General features: G+C 39.0%; 1 protein-coding gene across 2 annotated transcripts in view; it reads right to left on the reverse strand.

Moving 5' to 3' along the window:
• Tek (TEK receptor tyrosine kinase) overlaps positions 1-23,579 on the reverse strand; it is a 114,831-nt gene that overhangs the window by 16,940 nt on the left and 74,312 nt on the right. The window contains exons 9-15 of one of the 2 annotated variants that reach the window (XM_047525408.1): positions 17,920-18,064; positions 14,684-14,845; positions 12,813-12,947; positions 8,634-8,921; positions 3,951-4,250; positions 2,097-2,248; positions 412-622 (exon numbers count right to left, since the gene is read on the reverse strand). In XM_047525408.1, coding sequence (XP_047381364.1) covers positions 412-622; positions 2,097-2,248; positions 3,951-4,250; positions 8,634-8,921; positions 12,813-12,947; positions 14,684-14,845; positions 17,920-18,064 — 1,393 coding nt within the window. Of the gene's footprint in view, positions 1-411; positions 623-2,093; positions 2,249-3,950; positions 4,251-8,633; positions 8,922-12,812; positions 12,948-14,683; positions 14,846-17,919; positions 18,065-23,579 lie in introns of both variants that reach the window. The other variant, XM_047525407.1, reaches the window with a different exon arrangement.

Here is a 23,579-nt window from a genome sequence, read left to right on the forward strand (position 1 = left end):
CTGAGTTACTAAAATTATAACCATGCACCATTGCAATTGGCCCAACAGAGTGATTTTAAATAAACCTTCCAGGTGATTCTGATGCATGCTCAATTTTGAAACTACTCCATTTTGAAAAATAATGATGCTCCCCCAAAGTTAGCAGAATATGACAGAGAATCAGTGTTTCCAAATTCCCGGGAATCATGACATTGGTGTTGAATGACTCCTAACTTCACATCTGCCTCCTGATGCTATCACAGGCTGCATCTCGAAGGAAGCATCATCTTCAGCTGCACACTGCAGGCACAGCTGACAACAGGCCAATTTTTGGTTAAAAAAAAATGTAAGGCCATAGCGGAAAGACTTCAACAGGAAATCCAGTTGTCTCCCCACCCTGTTGAAATGCTGACTATCTATGTAACCACTGACCTTTCATTCTCTTGATGGCAGCGTCCATCCGTAACCCATCCTTCTTGATGCGCGCTTTAAGGACCTGGCCAAAGTTGCCCTCCCCGATCACATCTTGAAATTTGATGTCATTCCAGTCAAGCACTGGATAAATTGTGGGATCTGGGTTGTTTTTGGCCTTCCTATTCAGGGCCAGAGTTCCTGAGTTGAACTGCACAGCTGGTTCTTCCCTCTGGAAAAATAATTTTTTTTATTGTTTTTGTATTATTCTAAGGTGAATGCCTTCTGATTTGTATCCACACCATGTGAAAAAAGAAACCGTATATCTAATTCTAGAATGGAAGTGGAAACAGGTTTCATCTCACAGTTCACTCTGAAGAACCCAGTTTAAGTCTGAGTCTCAATTAGCCATGCCTGAAAAGGTCAAGGAAGAACAGAATGGCTATGTATGCCATGTTTGCCATGGGTTGGTCATTCCCAATTTGGTCATTCTCGAGTTTTCTACTCTGTCTCGCAATGAGTGTTCAGTTCTGGTGTGGAAATAAGTTGGGAATCCCATATGGAGCAGGCACTGAATGTGAGAGCCCTCCTGGCATCATCTCGGTCCTGGTCCATACTTGGCACTCTGATTCTATCCTATCAAAAACTTTAGCATCTCTTACACCCCAGGATGGCTCTGGTTACAGCAAAACCCAGCATGGTATCTTTTGTTCTCCTGAATCCAAATGACTCCTGACAATATCTTGACACTGATATCATGACAAGCTCCAGAGCTCCAACCTCCTTGGTCCTTCCTTTCCAGTGACAGCTGGAGTTAAGCCAGCCGTGACATGGAGTCAGACAATGCAGTTCCCCTGACCTTCATGGAGGAGAACCCTGGGGACTCTAGCACATGAAGGAATACCTCATTTCACACATGTCATTATACTCATTTTATACACAGAATTGATAAAGTCAGGTACAAAGTAATTTTACAGAGTTTGATATCATAAAGTAGGGAAATGTCCAGGCTTTAGTATACAAAAAAAAAAAAAAAAAAAAAAAAAAAAAAAAAAAAAAGATTCTTGTGGAATGGCTATTGGTAAAGTATGATCTTGCAGACCTTTGATACAGGTCAAAATTCCTAGATAAATAACAAGGCAGTGACACCCAGTGCCACAAACTGTGTGCAGGCTGAGTGTTCTCAGGAATGGGAAGCACACAGGTATGTACGATTGTTATACATGTGAGGGATGATGGGGTTGAGGGGTACGTTAGAAGAGGGAATGGGAATCAAGAATAGGGAGACCTGTCTAGGACAGCACATCATTTCCTCTCACACTGGGTAAGGTCTGGTTACTCTCATGCCCTTCCTTAACCAGAATGTTCAATTCATTCTACTGCAAGATTGTTCCCTCAAGTAACTTATCACCAGGATGATCACACCTCTCATTTTAAGGAGTAGAGAGCAGCTCTGTTTCAGGCCTGTTTTCCTACATAATAAAGAAGACCCTTTTTACTCTCAATATTGTTCCAGTTTGAACAAGAAGTATATAGTAAGGTTACCTCCATCCCATTTGATAATGGAAGCCAAAGAGAAAATGAGACTCGCCTAGGGGAATTATATACTTTGCAAGTAAGTCTCCTGGTCCACATTTTTAAAGTGAAGGTTCTGTCTACATGTGGACTTGCACTTATTAACTAGTAAGAAGATGAGACACTACCACGTTTTGGAAGGCTTGGGCCATTCTCCTTTGGACATTCGCCTTCTTCAGTTGCAGCATGATCAGAAAGGCCAACAGCACCGTCAGGCAGGTCATTCCAGCAGAGCCAAGGATGGCTATAAGCAGCATCTTCCCTCCTCCCAGGTCTGCTGGGGCTGGGCAGGGGAAGAGAAGTGAAGCAGCTGGGTCAGGTAGGCCAACACGGTGGGAGAAGACACCGTGTAACGGGAGTGCAGTAAGCCCTGCCACTAACCTACTGTGAGCTTGGGCTGCTCATTTATTTTCTGAAATTTAGAGGAGATGAGTCGGACTCACAAGGTTGTTATAAGATCTTTTATCTAAAATATGCTTTTGAAAAGGCAATATGCTCACCATTAGTTATTTGTTCAAATTTTAATTGCAAGTAGGGTCACAAGAGGATGAACATTATTGAAAAACAGTGAGAATGACTAACTAGATGAAGGCCCCCGAACCTCCCTGCACCTCAATCCCCCCACCCAGGATGCTTTAATGTTCTATGATGCTAAGAGCTGAGTGTGTAAGATATTTAGTTTTCTTCTGTCTTTCCTTGTTTTAAAGAGCTAATAGAAAACACTGGGTGATACCCAAGGGCAGGAGGAGGGAAAGATGGTAGAAGGGATAAGAAAAAAAAATTCAATTTTAGGCTCAGGTCAAAATAAGATATTAAGGACTTATCTAATACTTCTACATCTTTCCCTTATTTAAATGTGATTAAACTCAACATATTTGTTATTAATAACAGCACATAGATCATGATCCCACTTCATGAAATATTTCTCTGTGCTCATCTTCCTCTGTCTCTATGTAGTATACATGCAAAGACATCTAGAATGGTGAGGATATTTTTTGTTGTGTCTTGTTTTTAAATATCTTTTCTTTGTATTTTATGTATAGCTTGGATTTAATATCAATAGATATTTTACCAAAATACAGTAATTATAAAAATTAGGCATTTAATAAGAATGTGATCTGAAAACTACAATGCATCATTCCTTGGACATTTCAAAATTGCTCCAGAATCAAAAATGGAAACACACCTTCTTTTGTATCTTAGGTAAACCTTCAAGAGAACCAGGAAATTTTTAGTGCTATAAGACTCTCTGTGAAAACAGATTAACCCAAATTGTAAATCTGTAAAAATCACCTTTCCCTCTGAAATCCTATCGTCTACCTCCCTTGCACACATTATACACTGTAGAGGACTAGGAGGCGCCATGTGCACAGACTCGAAGGAGACCCTCAGTTGAAGCCTCTTCCACATGGGGGCTCTTGCTTCACGAGATGACATTCAACACTCACAATCAGTGATAGTGTGCTGGGCACTCTGGGAGGATCTCTATCAATCTCAAAGAGCTTGCCCTCCCCAAAGTTGGGTGAGGTTGGAGGAGGACATGAGGACCTAATAACCTGGATTAAAAGAGTAGAAGAAACTCAGAATAGCATAGTATGATCCAAGCTAAAAGGAGAGTTCGTTTTGAAAAAGAATGGAATGTAGTTCTTGGAGCCTCCCACTGAGGTGCCCAAATCAGCCCATCTTCCATAGGCAGGTTCCTCACTCTTCTTTCACCACAGAATCAAAATTCTTATTCCTCAGAGTCTTCTTGTTAGATGGAGTATGGCTTTAGGCTAATCTGCTTCAAGGTTTAATAAAAGAATATGGACCGACAGGAATCCTTCACTGAGGCACTTTGATTTTAAGGACCTACGTAGTGATGATAAAACCTTTTAGGACAAATGAATTATGACACATGTATGGGGTGAATATCTTAAAACACTGCGATTTTTCTAATGCTGTCCAAAACTAACCCTTTGTAAATACCTATCCACTCTACCAACCTTGAGACTCTGGGAGGGTCATCAGCTCATGGGAAAAGGACGGGTTACTTGACCCTATGTTGTTCTCAGCAAAGATGTCCACCTGGTATGCCGTTTCAGGCTCCAGGCCCTTGAGTTGATACTGAGTGATGGTGGCATTCTTGATCTTCACATCGATGTGCTGGTCTTCATTCTTGCCCTGAACCTTGTAACGGATGATAACGGAAGAAATAGAATAGCCATCCAGTATTGTCCAAGAAATCACAGCCGTGGAATCTGTGATGTTGGAGATCTTGATGTTTTCTGGTTGAGGAGGGAGAACTGGAAATTTTAAAAAAAGAATTAAGATATGCTACGGTCTCTTGGATTATCATGCTTTTGAGAAAGGGCTCACATCATCTCATAAACCATAAATGGCAAACGCATGCTTTCTCAGATGGTAATTCCAACCCACTGGTAGTGGCACTGGACCCCATGCGGCCTGGGAAGACTGGCACACACAGAGAAATGACAGCACACCTATCACATACTTGTCTTACACTAGATGAAGGCCTCAGAAATTCTGTTACTCCACAGACTGTTCTCGATATGGGGAAGAATGAAAAGTTTAGGTGAGCCAATGTTTATATAGTGTTTACAAAGTACCAGGCATCATTCTAGATCCCTCTATGTATTTACTCATTTCCTCTTCCTTACAATCTTACTATTAAATACTCAGTCACAGAGACATTAAGTGACTCAGCCAGGGTCACACTTCTATTAAGTAGAAGAAGTAGAATTCAATTCTGTTGATTCGGCTCTGTTGTCTATAGTCTTATACGGTGTATCACATGGCCTCTGATTCAGATTCAGTGGGTCTGGGACCAATATCTGCATTTTAGCAGGTTCCTCAGATGAATCTTTGCTATCAATTCATTTATGGAACAGAAGGCAAGTCTGTATATACATAAGAAAATGTGCTAAGCTCTTAGTAGACAAAGTGCTACAGGGATTTGGGGAAAAGTCAGGGCCACAGGCGGGGCGAGAAAGAGAAGCTTTGAGGTTTCCAGGTTTGAATCTGACATGCACAGAATGATCCCTGAACCTCACTGTAACTCCTTTCCTAAAGGGCATGGCTACAAGGGAGGTTAGGCTGTTTGGAATATGCTTCCACATTTAGACCCTGAGAACCACACCAGAGGTACAGAGGTGGTGCTGATATTTTTATTAGAATTTTAGAAATGAGAAAATTGACTTCAATAATTTAAGGGAGAGGGGGTTGGGGAAGGAAAGATAGTGGACTGAGATAGACAGTATTACCCTGTGTAAATGTATGATTACATAAATGGTGTGAATTTACATTGTGTACAACCAATGAAATGAAAAGTTGCAACCCATGTGTACAATGAATCAAAATGCATTCTGTAAAAATAAAAATTAAAAAAAAATAATTAAGGGACTTGCCCTGGACCCTTAATTAGCAATTAGTAGACTCAGGCTGTTTCACTCCATATATCATTGTATTTCCATATGAAGGTTATGCTTATAAGCAAATTAGAACCTTTGAGAAGTGTCCTGAGCCATTTTATTATTACTCTAAACTCTCAGAGATTCTTCATTCTAAGTTTCCTGTTTCTATTGATTCTCTATGCCATACTCCTTAAGTAACTGTGGCAATTTATGAGAATTAGATATTGGATTTTGGGCCTTTCATTCCGATTGTTATTCTCTTTGTCTAACAGGTGATAAATTACCCAAAGTCACAATTAATCAACAGTCTGCTGAACTTCCTTTGTATCCAGTAGTGAGCTTTTTGGATATTTTTTACAAAAATATAAAATAAGCTTCCTTCCCACAAGAAGATTACAGAGTAATGGAAATATGAACATTTCTAGATTTCTATGTACACATGTTTAATATTTGTATAGTTGTACCTCGAAAAATTCAACTTCATAAACAGGTTGTCTTCTGACCACAAAAATAACTGGTGTCTTGCTGACATCTGTTAGAAGAATAATGAATATAATTTTGTTGCCAATTAAAAATCATGAATTTTTATCTGTCAATTTATCTGTTTTGTGTCTGAAAGGAGTTATCCTCCGAGATAACTCAATGGACCTCTGATTTAGAGTCAATGAACCTGGGACCAGCATCTCCATCTCAGCAGATTCCCCAAATGAGTTCAAAGTGGATTCTAAAATACTTAAGGGAATACTAATCAGACCTTAAGTAATTGTGAAATGTGATATCACCACTTCTCCAAGACCCAAACTTATTTTGAAGCTATTGGTTACCAATTCAGAGACAAATGGGTAGCATGGTTGAAAGGACCAAGGACAGCAAGGAAGGAGGTAGAAAGGAGAGAGAGGAGGAAGAAAGAAAGGAAAAGAAGGGGGAGGAGGAAAATAAATGGGAATATGACTTAGAATACTACTTTTAGTGATCCTATGATTAATAGTGCATAATCCTAATGATAAAATTTGTGTAGAATAGTACATTAGCATAAGATGATTTTATAAAAGAGTATAGTAATTCACCATACAGTTATCAAAACATTTTACAAATATAAGTTAATTTAAACAGGCTGGAAATGATACAGGAACCAACATTGATCAATGGAAGAGAAGAGAAAGCCCAGAAGTAGATTCAAAGTGAATGTGAAAATTAGGGATATGATTCAGAAAACATCACAAGTCACTAGGGGGACTATTCAATATGTGGCATTGGGACCATATGTGAATCAATAAGATCAAAATAAAAAATATCAAAATATACTGTACCCTCAAATAATATTCATATGTGTTAAGGACCTAAATATGTAAAACAAAACACAGGAACTACTAGAAAAAAATACAAGGAATATACTTATGACTTGTAGCAGGGAATGATTCCAAAGTACAAAAAAAAGAAAAAAAAAACTCAAAATGTACAATGTACAGGCAAATATTGGCGGACCTGAGTACATCAAAATAAAAAGGGTCTATGGGGTAAAAGACATCACACACAAGATTAAAATAAAATGATTAGAAAACTATATTAGCAATGCATATAACAAGATGGTATGCAGATTATCTTTCCTACTGCTTGGTAAAAATATATAATCTACAGCAAATGGGCAAATTACATCCACAAGTATATTTTTTAAAAGATACACAAATGACCCATGCAAATAAGAAAAGGTGCTTGACCTTCCTAGTTATCAAGGAAAAAAAAATTGGAATTAATAATGGGCTTTCTTTTTTGCTTTTATGATTGGCAAAACTGAAAAGGTCTGACAGTATCAAGTGATACAAACATAAGGGAACCATGTAGATACAGAGATGTGTATACAGTACCCTCACACTCTGGGACACAGTACACACTGAGTGGCCACCTTAGAGGAGCATTGCCCACGAGTTTCACTTCTGGACAAGCTCCCTAGAAAAGCTCCCCTCTGCACATGGAGATATGAATAAGGATGGCAGTTGCATTTTTGTTTGTGACAGTAAAACAATGAAAACAACCAGAATAGCCATCTAAAAGGGCCTAAATGACATGGTATATTCATAACATGGAATATTATATAGAAGTGTATAAGGAATATATGAGATCTAAATAAATGAACAGATAAGAATCATTTTTATTAAGAAAAAGATGAATGGTCCTGTATGCATATATACACTTCTGGTTCTCTATATGTTAATATTATAGAACAATGAATGGAAAGACAAAAAACTCATACTTCTGGTGGTCTCTGGGGAGAGGGGAATAGAAACAGAGATGACAGTCAAAGGGGATTTTAATGTGTCTATATTGTGTTATCACATCAAGTCAACAAAAAATGCTAAAAGCAAACATGACAAAGTGCTATTGTTAATCTGGATAGTGAATGTTTGTTGTGTTAGTCTCTGCACTATTGTGTAACTTCTAAATTTCACACAATGAACACACACACAAATCCCTAAACACCAGCAAAATAGCTCAGACTTTCAAGAGTCACTGACATGAAAGAGTGGCTGGAGAAATACTGAGCCAGCTTGCACACCTGTTAATGAGGAAGCAGAGAACCAGCTGCAGAAGAGCCTCAGACTTTGGGGATTGACAAGGGGCCACATGACCCTGATTTATTGTAGTATTTTACCCAAGAAGTATCTCTTCTTTCCTGGACCTCCAAAATGATTCATTGAAGCAAAACAGAACTCACTGCTTAAATGATGAAAAAACTTGCAATACTAGGAAGAAACCCCAAAGTTCCAACTAATTTTAAATAACCAATCTGAAATATAGAAAAGTTATAACTATAGAATACTTTGAAAGAAACTTGGGTTTAGTGCTCTCAGATACATATATTTTAACTCCAAGAACTGTGTTTTGAAAAGTTTTCAAACAAAGTTGTTTAGCTTTTAAGATTAGGAAAGACTCATCCCTCATTAATGGGTATCCATGTACATACAGCTGATTAAACACGTCCTAGAAAACCTTATTCATGTTACTAATCTACTTAATAAACAACTCCTTAACATGGAGGGGTGAATTTAGCACAGTCCTGCCTGTATCATTGAAAATCCTAATTAGACTTTCTTTTGTATTACAGGTTATTAAAATGACTAGGAGAACACTAATTGGCCTTCACTAACAAATGCCTTTTGTGATTTTTAAGAACAGTCTTGAAGAGACAGAAGCTAAGTCCCAGTGGCGGTAGCTGAGTGCTGTTCAGGTACAGCTGGAGCAGCATAAGGGACTTACTGTCGCTGAGTGTCCACGCAGTGAGATCTTCACTCCATTCCCCCTGGGCCTTGGTGTTGACTCTGGCCCGGACTATGTACTGCTCTCTGGGGTGTAAGTTGTTGAGTAGCACTGAGGTCAAGTTGCCTGGCACTTTAATATTCTGCTGGTCACTTTTTATTTGCACAGACCTCCTTTCCACTTCCACATAGAAGTCATCTTCTGAGCTTGGAAATATTGGTTGCCAGGTCAAATTTAGCGTGGTCTGACTTTTTGGTAGAAGACTGAGTCCTCGTGGGGGAGGGAGCCCTAGGAGAAACCAGAAAGATTATTTTTTTTACAAAGCACAGAAGTGATGACATCCCCAAGGACACCTTGAAAGAATAACTTTGACTTCTAGAACAATATAAAAACTTCACACACTGTTAAAAAAGCACAAACTAGCAACCATATACTTGTTTTTCTGCCAAAATAGCAAATCTTTAAAATAATTTCAATATGTAGTTTGAGTCATTTTAATAAGGGAGTACAACCCCATTTGAGAACTTGGGGATATTTCTTCAAGAGCCTTAAAAATGACTGACTGAAGAAATAAATCCTGAAGATATATTCCCAAGGAAGAGGAGAAACTATGTGCATGAAAATGTTCATTATAACATTATTCATTACAGTAAATAACTGGGAAAAATTCAATATTCAAAATAGGGAAATTCTTTAATGAGTTATACTATGGCCATCAATAGATAAATAATAGATAAGTATGGAAAACTAGTAAAAATGTATATAGTGCATGAGTTAAAAAAAAACTGCAACTTGGTAAAATTCATCTAAAATTGATGAAGAACAGGAGAGAAACTGTTAAAAATTAGAACAGTGGGTTTTCTTAGGTTGTAGGATTGCGAGTATTTAGTGTTTGTTACCATTTTGAGAAATATATTTTAAAGCTGTTTCAGGGAAATTTCAGACATCGTAGCAGCTGTGGTAGCAGGGTCACTCCTTGCCCTGCTCTGGTCACATCCAGGTATCAGCTATGCCAAGTGAGACAGTTCACACCTGTAGTCCCTGTAACTTGGGAGCCTGAGGCAGAAGGATCACAAGTTCAAGGCCAACCTCAGAAACTTAATGAGGCCCTCAGTAACTTATTGAGACCCTGACTCAAAATAAAAAAAAAATAAAAGCAGCTGGAGATGTAGCTTAGTAGTAAAGCACCCTAGAGCCACACACACACACACACAAAAGTTTTCAGCTATAACCACACACTGCCAGAATTACCCACATGAACCTGGGTGACCAAAGAGGTAGCTGAATGGAAACACTATGGATTTTAAAATCAGAGAGCAGGAGCAAGCCACTTCAGTTTCATGACCTGGTGCAAATTCACAACCCCTCCAAGTTAACATGAAAAGCAGCACCAAAATACTCTCTTCCAGACTCAGGAAGAAACAATGAGATAATGGATGTGAAAATGCTTGGAAGGTATTGGAAGTTCTATTAATATTACTTCTCTCCCTTCCTCCTTCCTTCTTTCCCCATCTTATCTTGTGTCAATGAACAAAGGAGGAATCTGTGGTTTCAGTTAATAACAGTAATTAATGTGCAAATTCCAGATACAAATTCCTTTCAAAGCAGGATGGGTATCCCCTCATTCATTCATTCTCAGTGGCAATATTGCTACCCCTAGGGGGCATAAATTGGTTCTTAACAGCATAAGAAAATTTTAGATTATGACAGTGGTTCATAAAGGGTCACAAAAAAATGGATACTCTCATGGCATTAAAATGTCACAGGGAGAGATGAGGTCTATTAGGACAAAAGTATCTTTAAAAAGCTCCTTAGGGAGTGATTTTTGTTTCTAAAATTAGGTTAAGAAACACTGCTCTAACTCTTGGTTACAGGTAAGAGGAAGGGGCTCTTTTCATTGAGCCAGAAATCACACCAGCCATGCCGACTGCTCTTGAACTAGTGAGAACCAGCACCCAGGCATGCACTTGTACTTAAGCATCATGCTAAGGTCTTTTTGATTCTTTCTCTAAAACCCAAAGTCAATCACCCAGAATGGTTAGGCAGGCTTACAATGGCAAAGCGGCATGAAGAGATGATGTTTTAGAGAACACACGTGAGCCTCCCAAGCTCGTGTCTCACAGAGGAGACGCTGGACAAATAAGACATTTTCCTTTCCCCTTCCCTTGAGGAACATGGCAGCCCCTCCCCAAGCCCTGTCTGCCCTTTCTCCAATGTGTTGAGAATGTGTTTTCTTCCCTCCTCTGCTGGTCTCCCTGGCCTTCACCACCTCACTCAACACACATAAACACTGCAGCTTTCAGATGAATTAAAAACCGGCATCAGCAAATTCAGATGGGAAAAGGAGAACCTTCAAGAACTCCCTTCCCGTCCAGCCCTGAGAAGTACTTTGAAGTATTCCAAGAGACCTCTAAATACATCCTGGTTGGAACATATTCTGAGGGCTATACAGCGCAAGTGTGTGAAGGTTTTGTGTTCTGTTCCATAAATACTGCCCATCTGAATCAGATTAGGACCTTCTCCTTCAGATTCATCAAGAGAATTAACCACCATTTGCCTTTGGCAGCACCTGATAACATGTTCATTTGGGGTTCCTCTGATTTCAGTCATGGGGATCCCTTTCTCTTCTAATTTACATACCCTTTCTGGTATTATTTTTTGCTTTCACAACCTGATGGGTTCCCAGGAAGGCAGTTCCTACTTGTGTGATACCTCTCTAAGCCCAGAGTAGCTTTTGTGTCTCATTTGGTTCTTTAAGGATGCTGCTGGTCAGATGAGACTGGTGAGTAGTGAGAGGGGAACTGTCTCTATTGGGGTGTACAATCCCCCCATAAGAGCTAGGTATTCTTCCTAGTTCTCTCACTAAATCATTCCATATCTTCCTGCCTTTAGTAAGTGGACCAAAAAAAAAAAAAAAAAAAAATGAAATAAGGAAATGGCAACTTTGGGCTCATAGGTAAAAATAACAAAAGGATATGAAATCTGATGATCTAGTACAGTATATGATTCATAAGACACATCATCACAGGCAAATTATTAACCACTCTGAAACTCTACCTTTCCATCTATAAAGTGAGGAAGATGATCATTTTTACCCTACAAGATAGTGTGAATTAGATATATATGAATCTGAAACCATAAAGAATTGACCAGAAGAGAGTGGGATAATGATTATACATAGTGAATAAATCAAAGGTCCAGAAAAGAGAACTTTACAGAGGATCACTCTGTTGCTTCAGGCCAGGGCCCCTGGTGGCAGAAAGCTGCACCCCAGGTAGTGTCAAAAAGGTTGCAAAATAGCATCAAGAGCTTCTCCATTAATCCAGGGGAAGGGAATATTGACAAATCAAGAAATAGCTCTACACAAAGTATCTAGAACATGTAGACCCAGGATCAGCAATATTAAACATCACTTGAGTATTTATTAGAGATGCAAATTATTGAACCCCAGCCCCACCCCACCCCAAAACATGGAATCAGAAACTCTGGGGATGGGGCCCAGCAGTCCACTGTAACAAACTCTCCAGGCGATTCTAATGGACCCTGTTGGGGGACCACTGATTTAGCAACATGGAGGCAAATACTGTAAGAAATAGTTTAAGGAGATAAAACCGGCTGCCTATAGGAGGCGGGTCTGGGTAGTGGAGGGGAAAACCGTGGCTGTTCTTTAGATAAAAGCCTTTCATTCTATTTGAAGTTTTAATCATGTGTATGAACACTTTGAAAAGTTAGAAATTAGTTTTTAAAATAAACAAACTGGGATTTCTGAAGTATGTCTATGGCAGAAGCCTGGCCTGGACCCTTAAGATGGAAACAGGAAGCTGGTGGTGAAAGACAGGAGCTGAGGCTCAGCACAGTTGCTGCTAAGTAAATCTCAAGTCCTAAGGGATGTCCCCGCCTTCCTGAAGATTCATCTGCTTCCTTTTCTGTCCCTGTGGATGGCTGCAGACCCCCTCCCCCAGGGAGACAGACCAGGAGTCCAGCCCAAATAAAGGCACTGTTTGGCTTGAAGTTGCCAGTCTTCCTGTCACTTTCCCACCCATTCAAAAGCAAACTCCGTCCACCTCCATCCCCACCCACCCACTCACCCACCACCACCCTTCCTGGTCTTCCTTCCTCTTTCCCTTTCCTCCCCCTCCCACCCAGCTCATGAATAAATGCCTGTTGGCTTCAACTGACCGATAGAAGCTGTTGTGAACCGTCTCACGGGTCCAGGATGCCCTTCCCCGCCCTCTCCGCGACGGACCAGCTGCACACACAGCTCGTACTCTGTTCGAGGTTCCAAATAGTTGAGTGTAACAATCTCATTTGTCACTGAGAAGAGGAAAAGTCCAGGAAACTTCAGTTTGCATTCTGTTAAATTATTTAAACTTGGGAGGTTATTATTGCAATGTAAAATAAATTTAAAAATTTCAAAAAGACAATATCTGGGTGAAATAGATAATTCTATCCTCAAGGCCTCACTTTTTCAGAATAAGGAAAATTAGACTTTTGAAAAAATGTTTGCAGGTCACACTGTGTCATGACCACGTGTATCTCTGTGCCACCTGTACATTTTCTGCTCTTGTGCTTTTGTCTTTCCATTTGCAACACAAGACCTTACAAATCTACTATATGAGACATCATATTTAGGAGGGAAACTCAATTAGAATAATTTTATTTCTACTGTTTAAGATCATATGCTGATTATAATCAAGTTATTGAACAAAAAAAGACTCTTTGAGGGTTTGCTCAATATGACCCGACAACCAACTTGTAATAGTCACATCACTATAATGAAGGGTTCTGAAGTCCCTTGAAAATAGGGAATTATTTCCAAACAGCGTTTTCTCCTTAGCTGTTTGCTTTAGCCCCTTTGTATCTCCATGGACATTTCAAAGGTAAATTTTTTTCTTTACCTTATCATAAATTCCTAACTGGCAAGGGGGGAAATGGACTGTGTTTAATAGTTCTTAGAAGGCTACTTTATGGATGTTCACTTGCAGAAAAAGGTGATGGCTTACTACCACCACATGACAAAATGGGCCTGGCCACGGATGTTGGAAACAGCAACCTAGCAAGTCAGCTCAACATCCCTAAGAGTCCAGATATTATCTGAATCTACAGTAGAACATGAAAAGCTCAGTAATAACATTGGGACTTCATTCAGTGTACCTGGGTGGTCAGCAGCATTACTGAATCCAAACCCTCCTTTATTTTTTTTAAATAACTTTCTCAATTATCTACATACAGTAGATACAGGATCATTTTTAGGATATCTTGGGCAAATTAAGATGAAATAATAGTGGAAGGATACATTTTTCCTACAAGGAGCATAGTGGCAGATCTGTCTGAGATAGTTCAATTAGAGCAGTTTGATCAATTGCTATTGCTATTTTATTTTCATTTTTAAATTACAATTTTACATCATCATGCAAATAGAATTGAAATCTGTGTTTCAAGATAAATTTAACTTTAGGAACTTTTGACATTTTGCCACATTTTGCTGATTTTTTTTTTTTCTTTCAGGAAGTTGGGAGAGAGTCATAGATTTCTTTTTGACCACATGTCCTCCTTCCCCCACCCCAGTCCTACTTGCCATAGCCCAAACTTTTCAGGTTCAAAATCCTGAACCTCAATTCCTATGTTAGGAGCCTGCAAGACTGGGCAAGAAAACAAAAGAGAAAAAGAATAAATGACTTGACAAGATACAAAGAATCACCCCTAGGATTTAGGCAAATTAAGCCTGCCTTTCCAGCAGACCCTGGACTTCCTGTTCCCACATTATGGTGTAAACACATGTTTTCACCATGACCAGGCAAGATAGAGTACAGAACTGGATATCCAGAGAGGCCTGGACAGGAAATACTGACCTAGATATTTACTCATAATGCAGGTGGGCTCTATGTTCCTAGTATACATAGACTTCCAGAAAGTCAGTCCCAGAACTCAGAAGGCCCCACACATTCTCCTGAATATTCTGAAATGGAGTGGAGGGTTAAGGCAAGGAGAAGGGGATTTCTTTATTTCCTGATGTCATATCCCTGGAGCCCCTCCTGTGCAAACCTTACCTTGAATGTGTCTCCAAGCCTCATAATGATTAACAGGTTTATACAGAAGTTTCTTGGATTTGATTGGTCCATCTCCAAAATAAGGCTCAGAGCTGATGTTGATGACAGCAAAGTTATGTCCGGTGTCAATCACACTCGGTGCATTCAGAGGCTTGGGGAGAACTAAATAAAGTTTCGGCAATCAGATTAGTCCTTAGGCTTTGGAGTTTTGTTGTTGTTTTGAGGGGAGGTAGAGGACGAAAGATTTACATTTCCAAGTCCTTTTGGAGTTCTCTGCTCAGATTCAATACAATCAATTACCTGCTCTCTGAGCTCTCTGCTTTGATCTTGTTCCTCCCAATCATTATCCAAAAAATGCTTCCTTAAAATATCTCTCTGCTCACACTCCTTTAGTGGATTCTCCTTACACAGAGGATTAAAATCAAAATCTGCACCATGATCTGCCAGGCCTTGCATAATTGCTCAGTCTACTCCCTAGCCTCCTCTTCCTTCATCCAGTACCCTCTAGGCCCACTCACCTTTTAGTTCATTCAACTGACAAAGCACCAAGCTTCATTCCCTCTCAGCTTCTTTGTTGATGTCTTGCAAGGAATGCTCCACCTCCTATTATTCTCCCAGTTAACTATTACTGAACATTCACCTCTTAGCTCTGATGTGGCTTCATCACGAGGGACTGTCCCAGAACCTCGATTAGGCCTCAGTGTTGTATCCGCAGAGAACCTCTACTTTTCTTTCCTTGTAACTTTCTGAGTTAATTATTCTAAGTTACTGTGATTATTTTATTGGTCTTCCTACCAGATCATGTATTCATTCACTCACTCATGTATATGTTCTTTTTTTCTGTTTAACGTAGCACAGACTTATTATTTTACAGTTGTGGAGGTCAGGGATCAGACGTGAGTCTGACTGGACTACCATGGAGATGTTGCAAGGCCATGTTCCTTTCTGAAGTCTCAAGAGCAGAACCAACTAGAGACCACCTGCCTTCCTTGGCTCAAAGTCTCTTCCTCACCTTCAAAGTCAACAAGGCCAGGTCTCTGTGACTCTTTCCACTATCATGCCTTTTTCTGGCTATGGTCAAGAAAGGTTCTTGCCTTTAAGTCTTGTTATCTGTGGGGGTCCCCTGGAGAGTCTAGAACAATCTATCCTTCTCAATGACCATGCATTCTCAATGGAGGTAACAGCAACCCCAAGGACCTAAAGACTGGTTTTTGAAGGAATAAAAAAAAATTAGATATTATAATGGATCATAGCCCTTCAGTCCATAAACAGATATATAGTACAGCTGTAATGTTGAAATTTTATGGTGATAGGAGTTTTGGAATAAAATTTCTAAAAGAGTTCCTCAGTGGAATGATAATAAAAATGTTGTAAAACACCAGACTCTAAACTACTTAGGGCAAAGACCATGAAGGTTTGTTTACCAGTATAGCACCTACCAGGTGTTCAGTTAAGTGTTTGTCAGCGAGTTTCCAGGAACTTGATAGCTCCCTTAGAAAAAGATTCTCTTGGGTTGGGGATATAACCCAATGGTAGAACACTTGTCTAGCATATGTGAGGTCCTAAATTCAATCCCTAGCACCTCAAAAATGAAAGACCTTCTTAGAAATGCATGCCTGGGTTTTCTTTCCCTCCTCAAGAATTTATATTATATGATGTAGAAACTTCAGATATCAGGGGACATTTCAACATTCAGTAATTTTGCTTTTTTTCTTTGTCTCAACACTTTGACTTAGCAGTGACCTTCAAGGGTACCCCACTTAAAATTGCAGTCACCTCTGCAGCCTGCCCCAGCATTCCTTACCCCACTCTCTTTAGTTTCTTCAATGGCACTCAGCATTTTAGCCAATGATAAATGTTACTTATTTGCCATTTATCTCCCCATAGGAATATAAGCAAGATGTAAGAAGTTATTTTGATCATATGAGTATTCTACTGAATAAAACAGATTTTGACTTTTTTCCATAATCAAATAATAATAATAATAATGTCCTAGATGGTTTACATGGATTCTTGGGGTAGAGAATCAAAATCTATGCAGTTGTGTTTATGCCTCAGCTGTTACTGGCCTTCTTTTAAAACATGATTATGTTCTGAGTATTTACATCATTTCATTCATGGAGGTTAACTTTCAGATCTCCCAAGGATTCCTAATCAAGTAATGAGGTAGGATAGACACTATACACCTTTGGCCATCTTGCTTCCTCATCTGTAACACAAGAGACTCCAAAAGCAAAATGGTCTAGAAAAGATGGTTCTGTCTTTGAGGTCAGGAGACACAGGTTCAAAACAAAGATTGGCCATTTATCAGCTGTACTACCTTCTACACTCTAAACCTTTTGAATTTGTTTCCTCACTGGAAAAGGAGATAAAAGTATCTACTGTCAAAGACTCTTGCAAAGATTAAATAAGATGAAGTATGCAAGTACTTAGACCAGCGCCATTTTTAGAATTTATACCAGAGTGCTGTTATGTGTTCATATGTCACTTCCAAATTTAAAATCCCTTGCAATATCTGTGTACACCAGCCAAGTTAATTTGTATTTACCTCAATTTATTGTTTCCCTTAAAGCCACAAATGTACACATATTCACTGAGGTTAACTAAAAAATTTGAAATACTCATTTGTAACAGTAAGAATACCCACAATCCTGAATACATGAGAAATCATTCATGTTAATTTTATGGAATAACTTCATATTAAGTGAGTGATCTTTGAAACAGATTCTCCAAATCATTCTCGATGATGAGTAGGAAGTCACAATGATGAAGCTAAACTTATTGAGAAAACTTACTGAAAAACGTCACAACATTGATGATAAAGTTTTTATGAAGTGCAATCCCTACTACACATGTTCTGTCAGGCATTATTTTAAGTATTTTATAAACTCAACAAATCTTCACAATAACTCAGGGATAGAGCAAATAAGCTTCATTTATAAAGAATGGCTCAAGGAAGTTAAGCTCATTTGTTCGAGGCCACACAAAAGATCATTGGCTGTTAGAGACAAAACTCAAACCCAAGGCTATGTGACTTCAAAGAGCATACTCTTGATCTTTTCATTATACTTTTATGGATTTGATTTTAAGGAAAAAGACTCAGTATTCTGGAAAATACCTCAAAAGTATCTTGGAGGTCAGAGATCACTTCTGTCTAGAAGCAGCCCATTTCCCCAGCAATATATAAACACAGTGCATAAAGAGTGTAAGATCTTCCCATGAAAAATGAAGCTTACCTTTAACAGAAATGTTGAAGGGCTTTTCCACCATCCCAGCCACTGTGTTCACACTGCAGACCCAAACACCTGAGTCAGGGGGTAGGATTCGATGGATGGTGAATATGGCCACTGAGAAATGATCTGTGTGGTTAAAGTCTTTTGGCTGAAATAGTCACATACAAAAAATAATAATAATAATAATTAAAACTTCTAGGGAGTCCTAAACACAAAGGTCCAAAACACTGACCCCATCTCATTGTTTGATAAGTTTTCTAGGAGAGATTAAGAAGCTAAATGTAATGCTAATATAATTATTGGCTTATTTCCAAAGCTATTGTAGTAGCCCTGAACGTTTATATTGGATGGATGCCCTCTCAGATCCTGCTGTTGTATTTGTGTTTGGGAGTGTGGGGTAAACACAAGCCAGGAGTCTAATTCCTTTTAAATTGTTCCTGGTAGCATTTGTTTCTTTCTGGTCTTATACCAAGATGGCTGGGTGGGAGGACAAGTGGCTTCCTAAGCATCTGAGGGGCTGTAGGGTGTGGTATCATGGAAAAAGCCAGGGTGCTGAAGACACATGGACCTTGGTTACTTTAAATCAATTCCTCACCCTGCCGGTCTTGACTTCTGTAGAAAGGGGAACAGGTAGGACTACAAAACTATGGATGAAGAGCAAGATGGCAGCTGAGTAGGAGGCTCCAGAGATCCTCTCCCCACAGAGAAATCAATTTGAAGAGCTATTCACACACCAGACTGCCTTCACAAGAACTAAAGGAAGCACAAAGAGAGATCATAGTGCCTGGTCTTGGAACAAAAATGAAGACATACTGAAGAAGATAGGAAGGAAAGAGTTGTCCACTTCAGCCCTCGTCCAGCTCAGGTAGTGCAGTGTGAAGAGATGCCCTCCACCTGGGGAGGGAGAGCATGTCCAGACGTTAGACCTAAAACCTAGTACCAGGCCTCCCACAGTGAAACCAGTGCCACAAAGAGCCCCAGGGCCCCTGCCTCCAGGTCTGTACATGCAGACTGAGCCACTGAACCCTCCTTAGCCAAGTGGCCAAGGAACTTCTTCTACCATATCTCCCCGAACCATCATAGCAAGGAGCAAGACTTCATCTAATGGAGAAGAGGGAAGGAAAGAAAGCACAGGATTCTGTTTTGGAGTTCAGTGCCAAGAGACCCAGCACCAGTGACTCCAAATGCCCCAGATCAGCACTCAAAGACACAGCCTCTAGATCTGCAGTGGCACAAAGTAGAGTCCGGTACCACAGTTAAACAGATTAGTGTCTCAGCCTATATCACTGCCAGCCTAGTATGACTCCACCCCAAGACTGTGCAGGTCCTTGAAGCTGTGAGACTCAGGTGGGATCCAGCTGAGCATCAGCCCAGGTAGCCAAGGGACTACCTCTACCACCTATCCCCTAACATAGGTAAGCATAGCAAAGAGTAATACTCTTCCCTCTAGGGATTACGGCAGGAAAGCGAGCACAGAACTGTTTCAGAACTCAGTGCCAGGCTGGTGAAACCAAACACTGGACAGATACTAATTGTTCCTGTTCCTTGGTCAGTGCCTATGGCAGAGCCTCTAGACCCATGCTGGTACCAGGAACGTACCCAAAGGCCCAGTTCATTGGACTTCTCTCCTGGTCAGCATCACCTGTGACTGGTTGTAATGGATTTAGATCATGAGTCAACCTTAGCTGTAGGTATCCCACAGCAGAATGGATCTTGGTTCTGTCCCTGTGTTTTTTGGTTGTGGGCTTAGGGTATGACGCAGCATTGTGGCATTGGTGGCCATGAGACTGCCCGCCCCATTTCCTGCCCAAATCCAGGGAACCGAACATAGATAAAGTAACTATCTTCTGGGGGATGAAAACAGGTAAGCACCAACTTCCATAAAGAAGTCTGGGGCTTGTCCCTCCACAGTGAGCCCCAGGACAAGGCAGAATCTTGTGGTGTCTGAGCACAGGTTAGTGATGGTGAACAAGCCCTCTGGGCCTATCTGGCCCTAGGTAGAGTATTGGGAGGATAGACTACTCTTTTTAGACATACCTCCAATATATCCTGAACAACACACCAACTGCAGATTTGGGATAAACCTGGGCTTGAGGTACCTGTAATGCTGAAACAGTGACAATATACCAGTAGTGGACTCACAGCAAACCTGGAATTAGGGTGCCATCTAGTCCTGAGATATCAGAAGTGTTCACAGGATTATAGGTTGCTTAGAATTTCTGAAAGAACAGGCACAAACAAAGCCAGATTATAAGGAGTAGAGAAAAATTACCTAATCTTTCAATGTGCACATGGTGTTGTATGTCAATGAGTATTAAGATCTTTCAGGGACTCATGACCTTACCTAATGAACAAGATGAGGCACCCAAAGGCAACCCTATCACAACTGATATTTGTGAACCTTCAGACGGAATTCAAAATAGGTGTTTTAAGTAAATTCAATGAACTTCAAGAAAAGAGAAATGATTCAATATTCTAACAGAGAAAGAAGAAATTGAAATAACTAGAAAAAAGTTTAAGAAATCCTTAAGCTAAAAAGTTTACTAAGAAAATTTAAAACATGACTGAGGTATCAGAATAGACCAAACAGAAAAAAGAACAAGTAAGCTTGAACACAGGCTATGTGAACATAGAGGAGAAAAAAGGGGGAAAAAAGTGGAATAAAGAAAGCTGATGGGAATTTTGGGATAGTATTAAAAGAAAAAACATTCAGGTTACCAGGGTTCAAGAGAGACTTGAGAATGTCAAAGGGGCACAAAATTTATTCAAACTGATAACAGAAAAATTACCAAACCCAGAGAAGGATACAAATGTCTAGGTAAGGAAAATGAAAGCTCACCAGTTTGATTTAACTCAACCAAATCTACTGCAAGACATATTATAATGAAACTCTTAAGGGTTAAAGATAAATAGAATTCTCAGCCAGATGGGGAGGCACATGCCTGGAATCCCAGGTACTCAGGAGGCTGAGGCAGAAGGATCACAAGTTTGAGACCACCCTGGGCAACTTATCGTCAAGACCTTGTCTCAAAATAAAAGGGCCAGGGATGTAACCCAGTGATAGAGCACCGGCCTAGCATGCACAAGAATTCTCATGAAGACAAGCGAACCACATAATGCACATGAGTGTCCCAATTCACCTGACAGAAGACTTCTCAGTAGAAACTTTCTAGGCCAGAATTAAAGGGTGAGATTTGTACAGTAGTGAAGGGGGGGAGGGGAACCTGTCAACCAAGAATACTTTACCTAGAAAACTTATCCTCTAGATGTGAAGGAGAAAAAGACATTCACAAACAAAATCTGAGAAAATTTATTACCACCAGATTATTCCCACAAGGAATGCAAAAGGGGGTTCTCGAAACTGTAGAAAGAAGACACTACCCAGTAAGGTGAAAATATCAAAAGATAAAAACTCACTGTTAAAAATAACCATATAGATGAATACAGAATGTCCTAATATTGAAAACATGGTACATAAATCACTCATATCTTTAGTGTGAGGACTAAATTATAAAACAGTTAAAAACAAACATTAATATATTAAGAGATAGGCAATATAGAAATATGAGACATCAAAAATTCAAGTGTGGAAAGAAGTATAAACATTTTTATTTTTTATTAGTGTTTTAATCTTTTTCTTTGTTTCTTCTCCTATATTTCTGAATAATGTCAAGTAGCTATAACTTCAGAATAGCTGGTTCTAATTAAAAGATTTTTTGTAAATCTCATGATAACCACAAACCAAAAGTTCTTATTAGACAAACCAAAAATAAGGAATTCAAACAGACTGCTAGAGAAAAATCATTTAACCATAAAGGAAGACTATAAAAGAAGGAAACATAAGTAACAAAATAGCAACAGTTAGACCTTACCTATCAAAACTTACCTTAAATGTTAATAGATTAGATTCTCTAATTAAAAGACAAAGCAACCAAATGAATGGAAGAATAAAAAAAGACCCAAATATATGTTGCTTATAAGAAACTCACCACATTGAAGGACATGCATATATTAAAAATGAAGAGATGCAATGCAAACAGAATCCAAAAGGAAGCAGGAGTAGCCATATTTATATCAGATAAATAGATTATAAATCAAAAGTAAGAAATAAGAGTCAAGGATATAAAGATCAAGGGGTCAATTTAGTATGAGGAAATGTTATATACATTTGCAAACACACTTGTAAATACAAACACACACCCAATCAATATTGGAGCACTTAAATATATAAAGTAAATATTAATAGTAGAAAGCTGTATTAAATATTAAAAGGAGAGAAACATTCCAGTACAATAGTAGTAGGGGACTTACAGCAATGGACAGATGATCCAGAAAAAAAAAATTGAAGAACTAAGAGTTAAACTGGACCCTAGATAAATATTCCTAATATACTTACATAATATCTCACCCAACAGCAGCATAATGAGCATTTTTTTCAACAGAACATGGAATATTTTCCAGGATGGATCATATGTTATGTTATACCCACGAACAAGTCTCAACACTTTTTTTTTTTTTTTGTACCAGGGATTGAACCCAGGGACACTGAACTACTCTGCCATATTCCCAACCCTTTTTATTTTTTGAGACGGGGTCTCATTAAGTTGTTTAGGGTATCACTAAGTTGCTGAGTCTGGCCTTGAATATGTTATCCTCCTGCCTCAGTCTCCCAAGTTACTGGCATTACAGGCATGGGCCACCACACCTGGGCTCAACATATTGTTTAAAACTAATATCACATCAAGTATCTTTTCAATCACAGTGATTTGAAACTTGAAATCAGTACCCAGATAGACTTTGGAAACTATATAAACACATGAAAATTCAACAACTTACTCCTGAAAAACCAATGGATCAAGGAAGTAAGGAAATTTCAAAATTTCTTGAAACAAATGAAAATGGAACCAACATATCAAAACCTATGGAATAAAGCAGTACCAAGAAGAAAGTTCATAGTAATCAAAACAGAAGGGTCTTGATCAAATTATCACTATACCTCAAGGAACTACAAAAACAAGAACAAACACATAATTAGTAGAAGGAAACAAATAATAAATATCCAAGCAGAAATAAATGAAATAGAGACTGAAAAGCAGAATGAAAAAAAAAAATCAATGAATGAAGAACTGGATATTTGAAAGGATTTGAAAAATTAACAAACTCTTAGCCAGACTAGGGAAAAGAGGTAACTCAAAATCAGGGATGAAAAAGGAAACAACTAACACCACACAAATGCTGAAAAGCATTAAATATTATTATATACTAACCAGTTTGATAACCTGAAAGAAATGGAAAAATTCCTTGATATACATATACCTTACCAAGATTAAATTATAAAGAATTAGAAAAACTAAACAGACTAATAACAAATAAGGTAACTGAATCAATTGTGAAAAGTCTATCAAAGAAAATCCCCAGGATCAGATGACTTTATTGCTGAATTCTACCAAAGAACTAATATTAGTCATTCTTAAATTATTTCCCCAAAAAACTAAAGATGAGGGAACTCTAAACACAGTCTGTGAAGCCTCCATTACCTTGACACCAAAACAAAACAGACAAAAACACAACAAAAAAGAAAGCTATAGGCCAATATCCTTTATAAGCATAGATGCAAAAATCCTCATCAAAGTACTAGCAAACTCAATCCAACAGCACATTTA

This window comes from Sciurus carolinensis, chromosome 14 (assembly GCF_902686445.1).
Source record: "Sciurus carolinensis chromosome 14, mSciCar1.2, whole genome shotgun sequence".
Taxonomy (NCBI): Eukaryota; Metazoa; Chordata; class Mammalia; order Rodentia; family Sciuridae; genus Sciurus; species Sciurus carolinensis.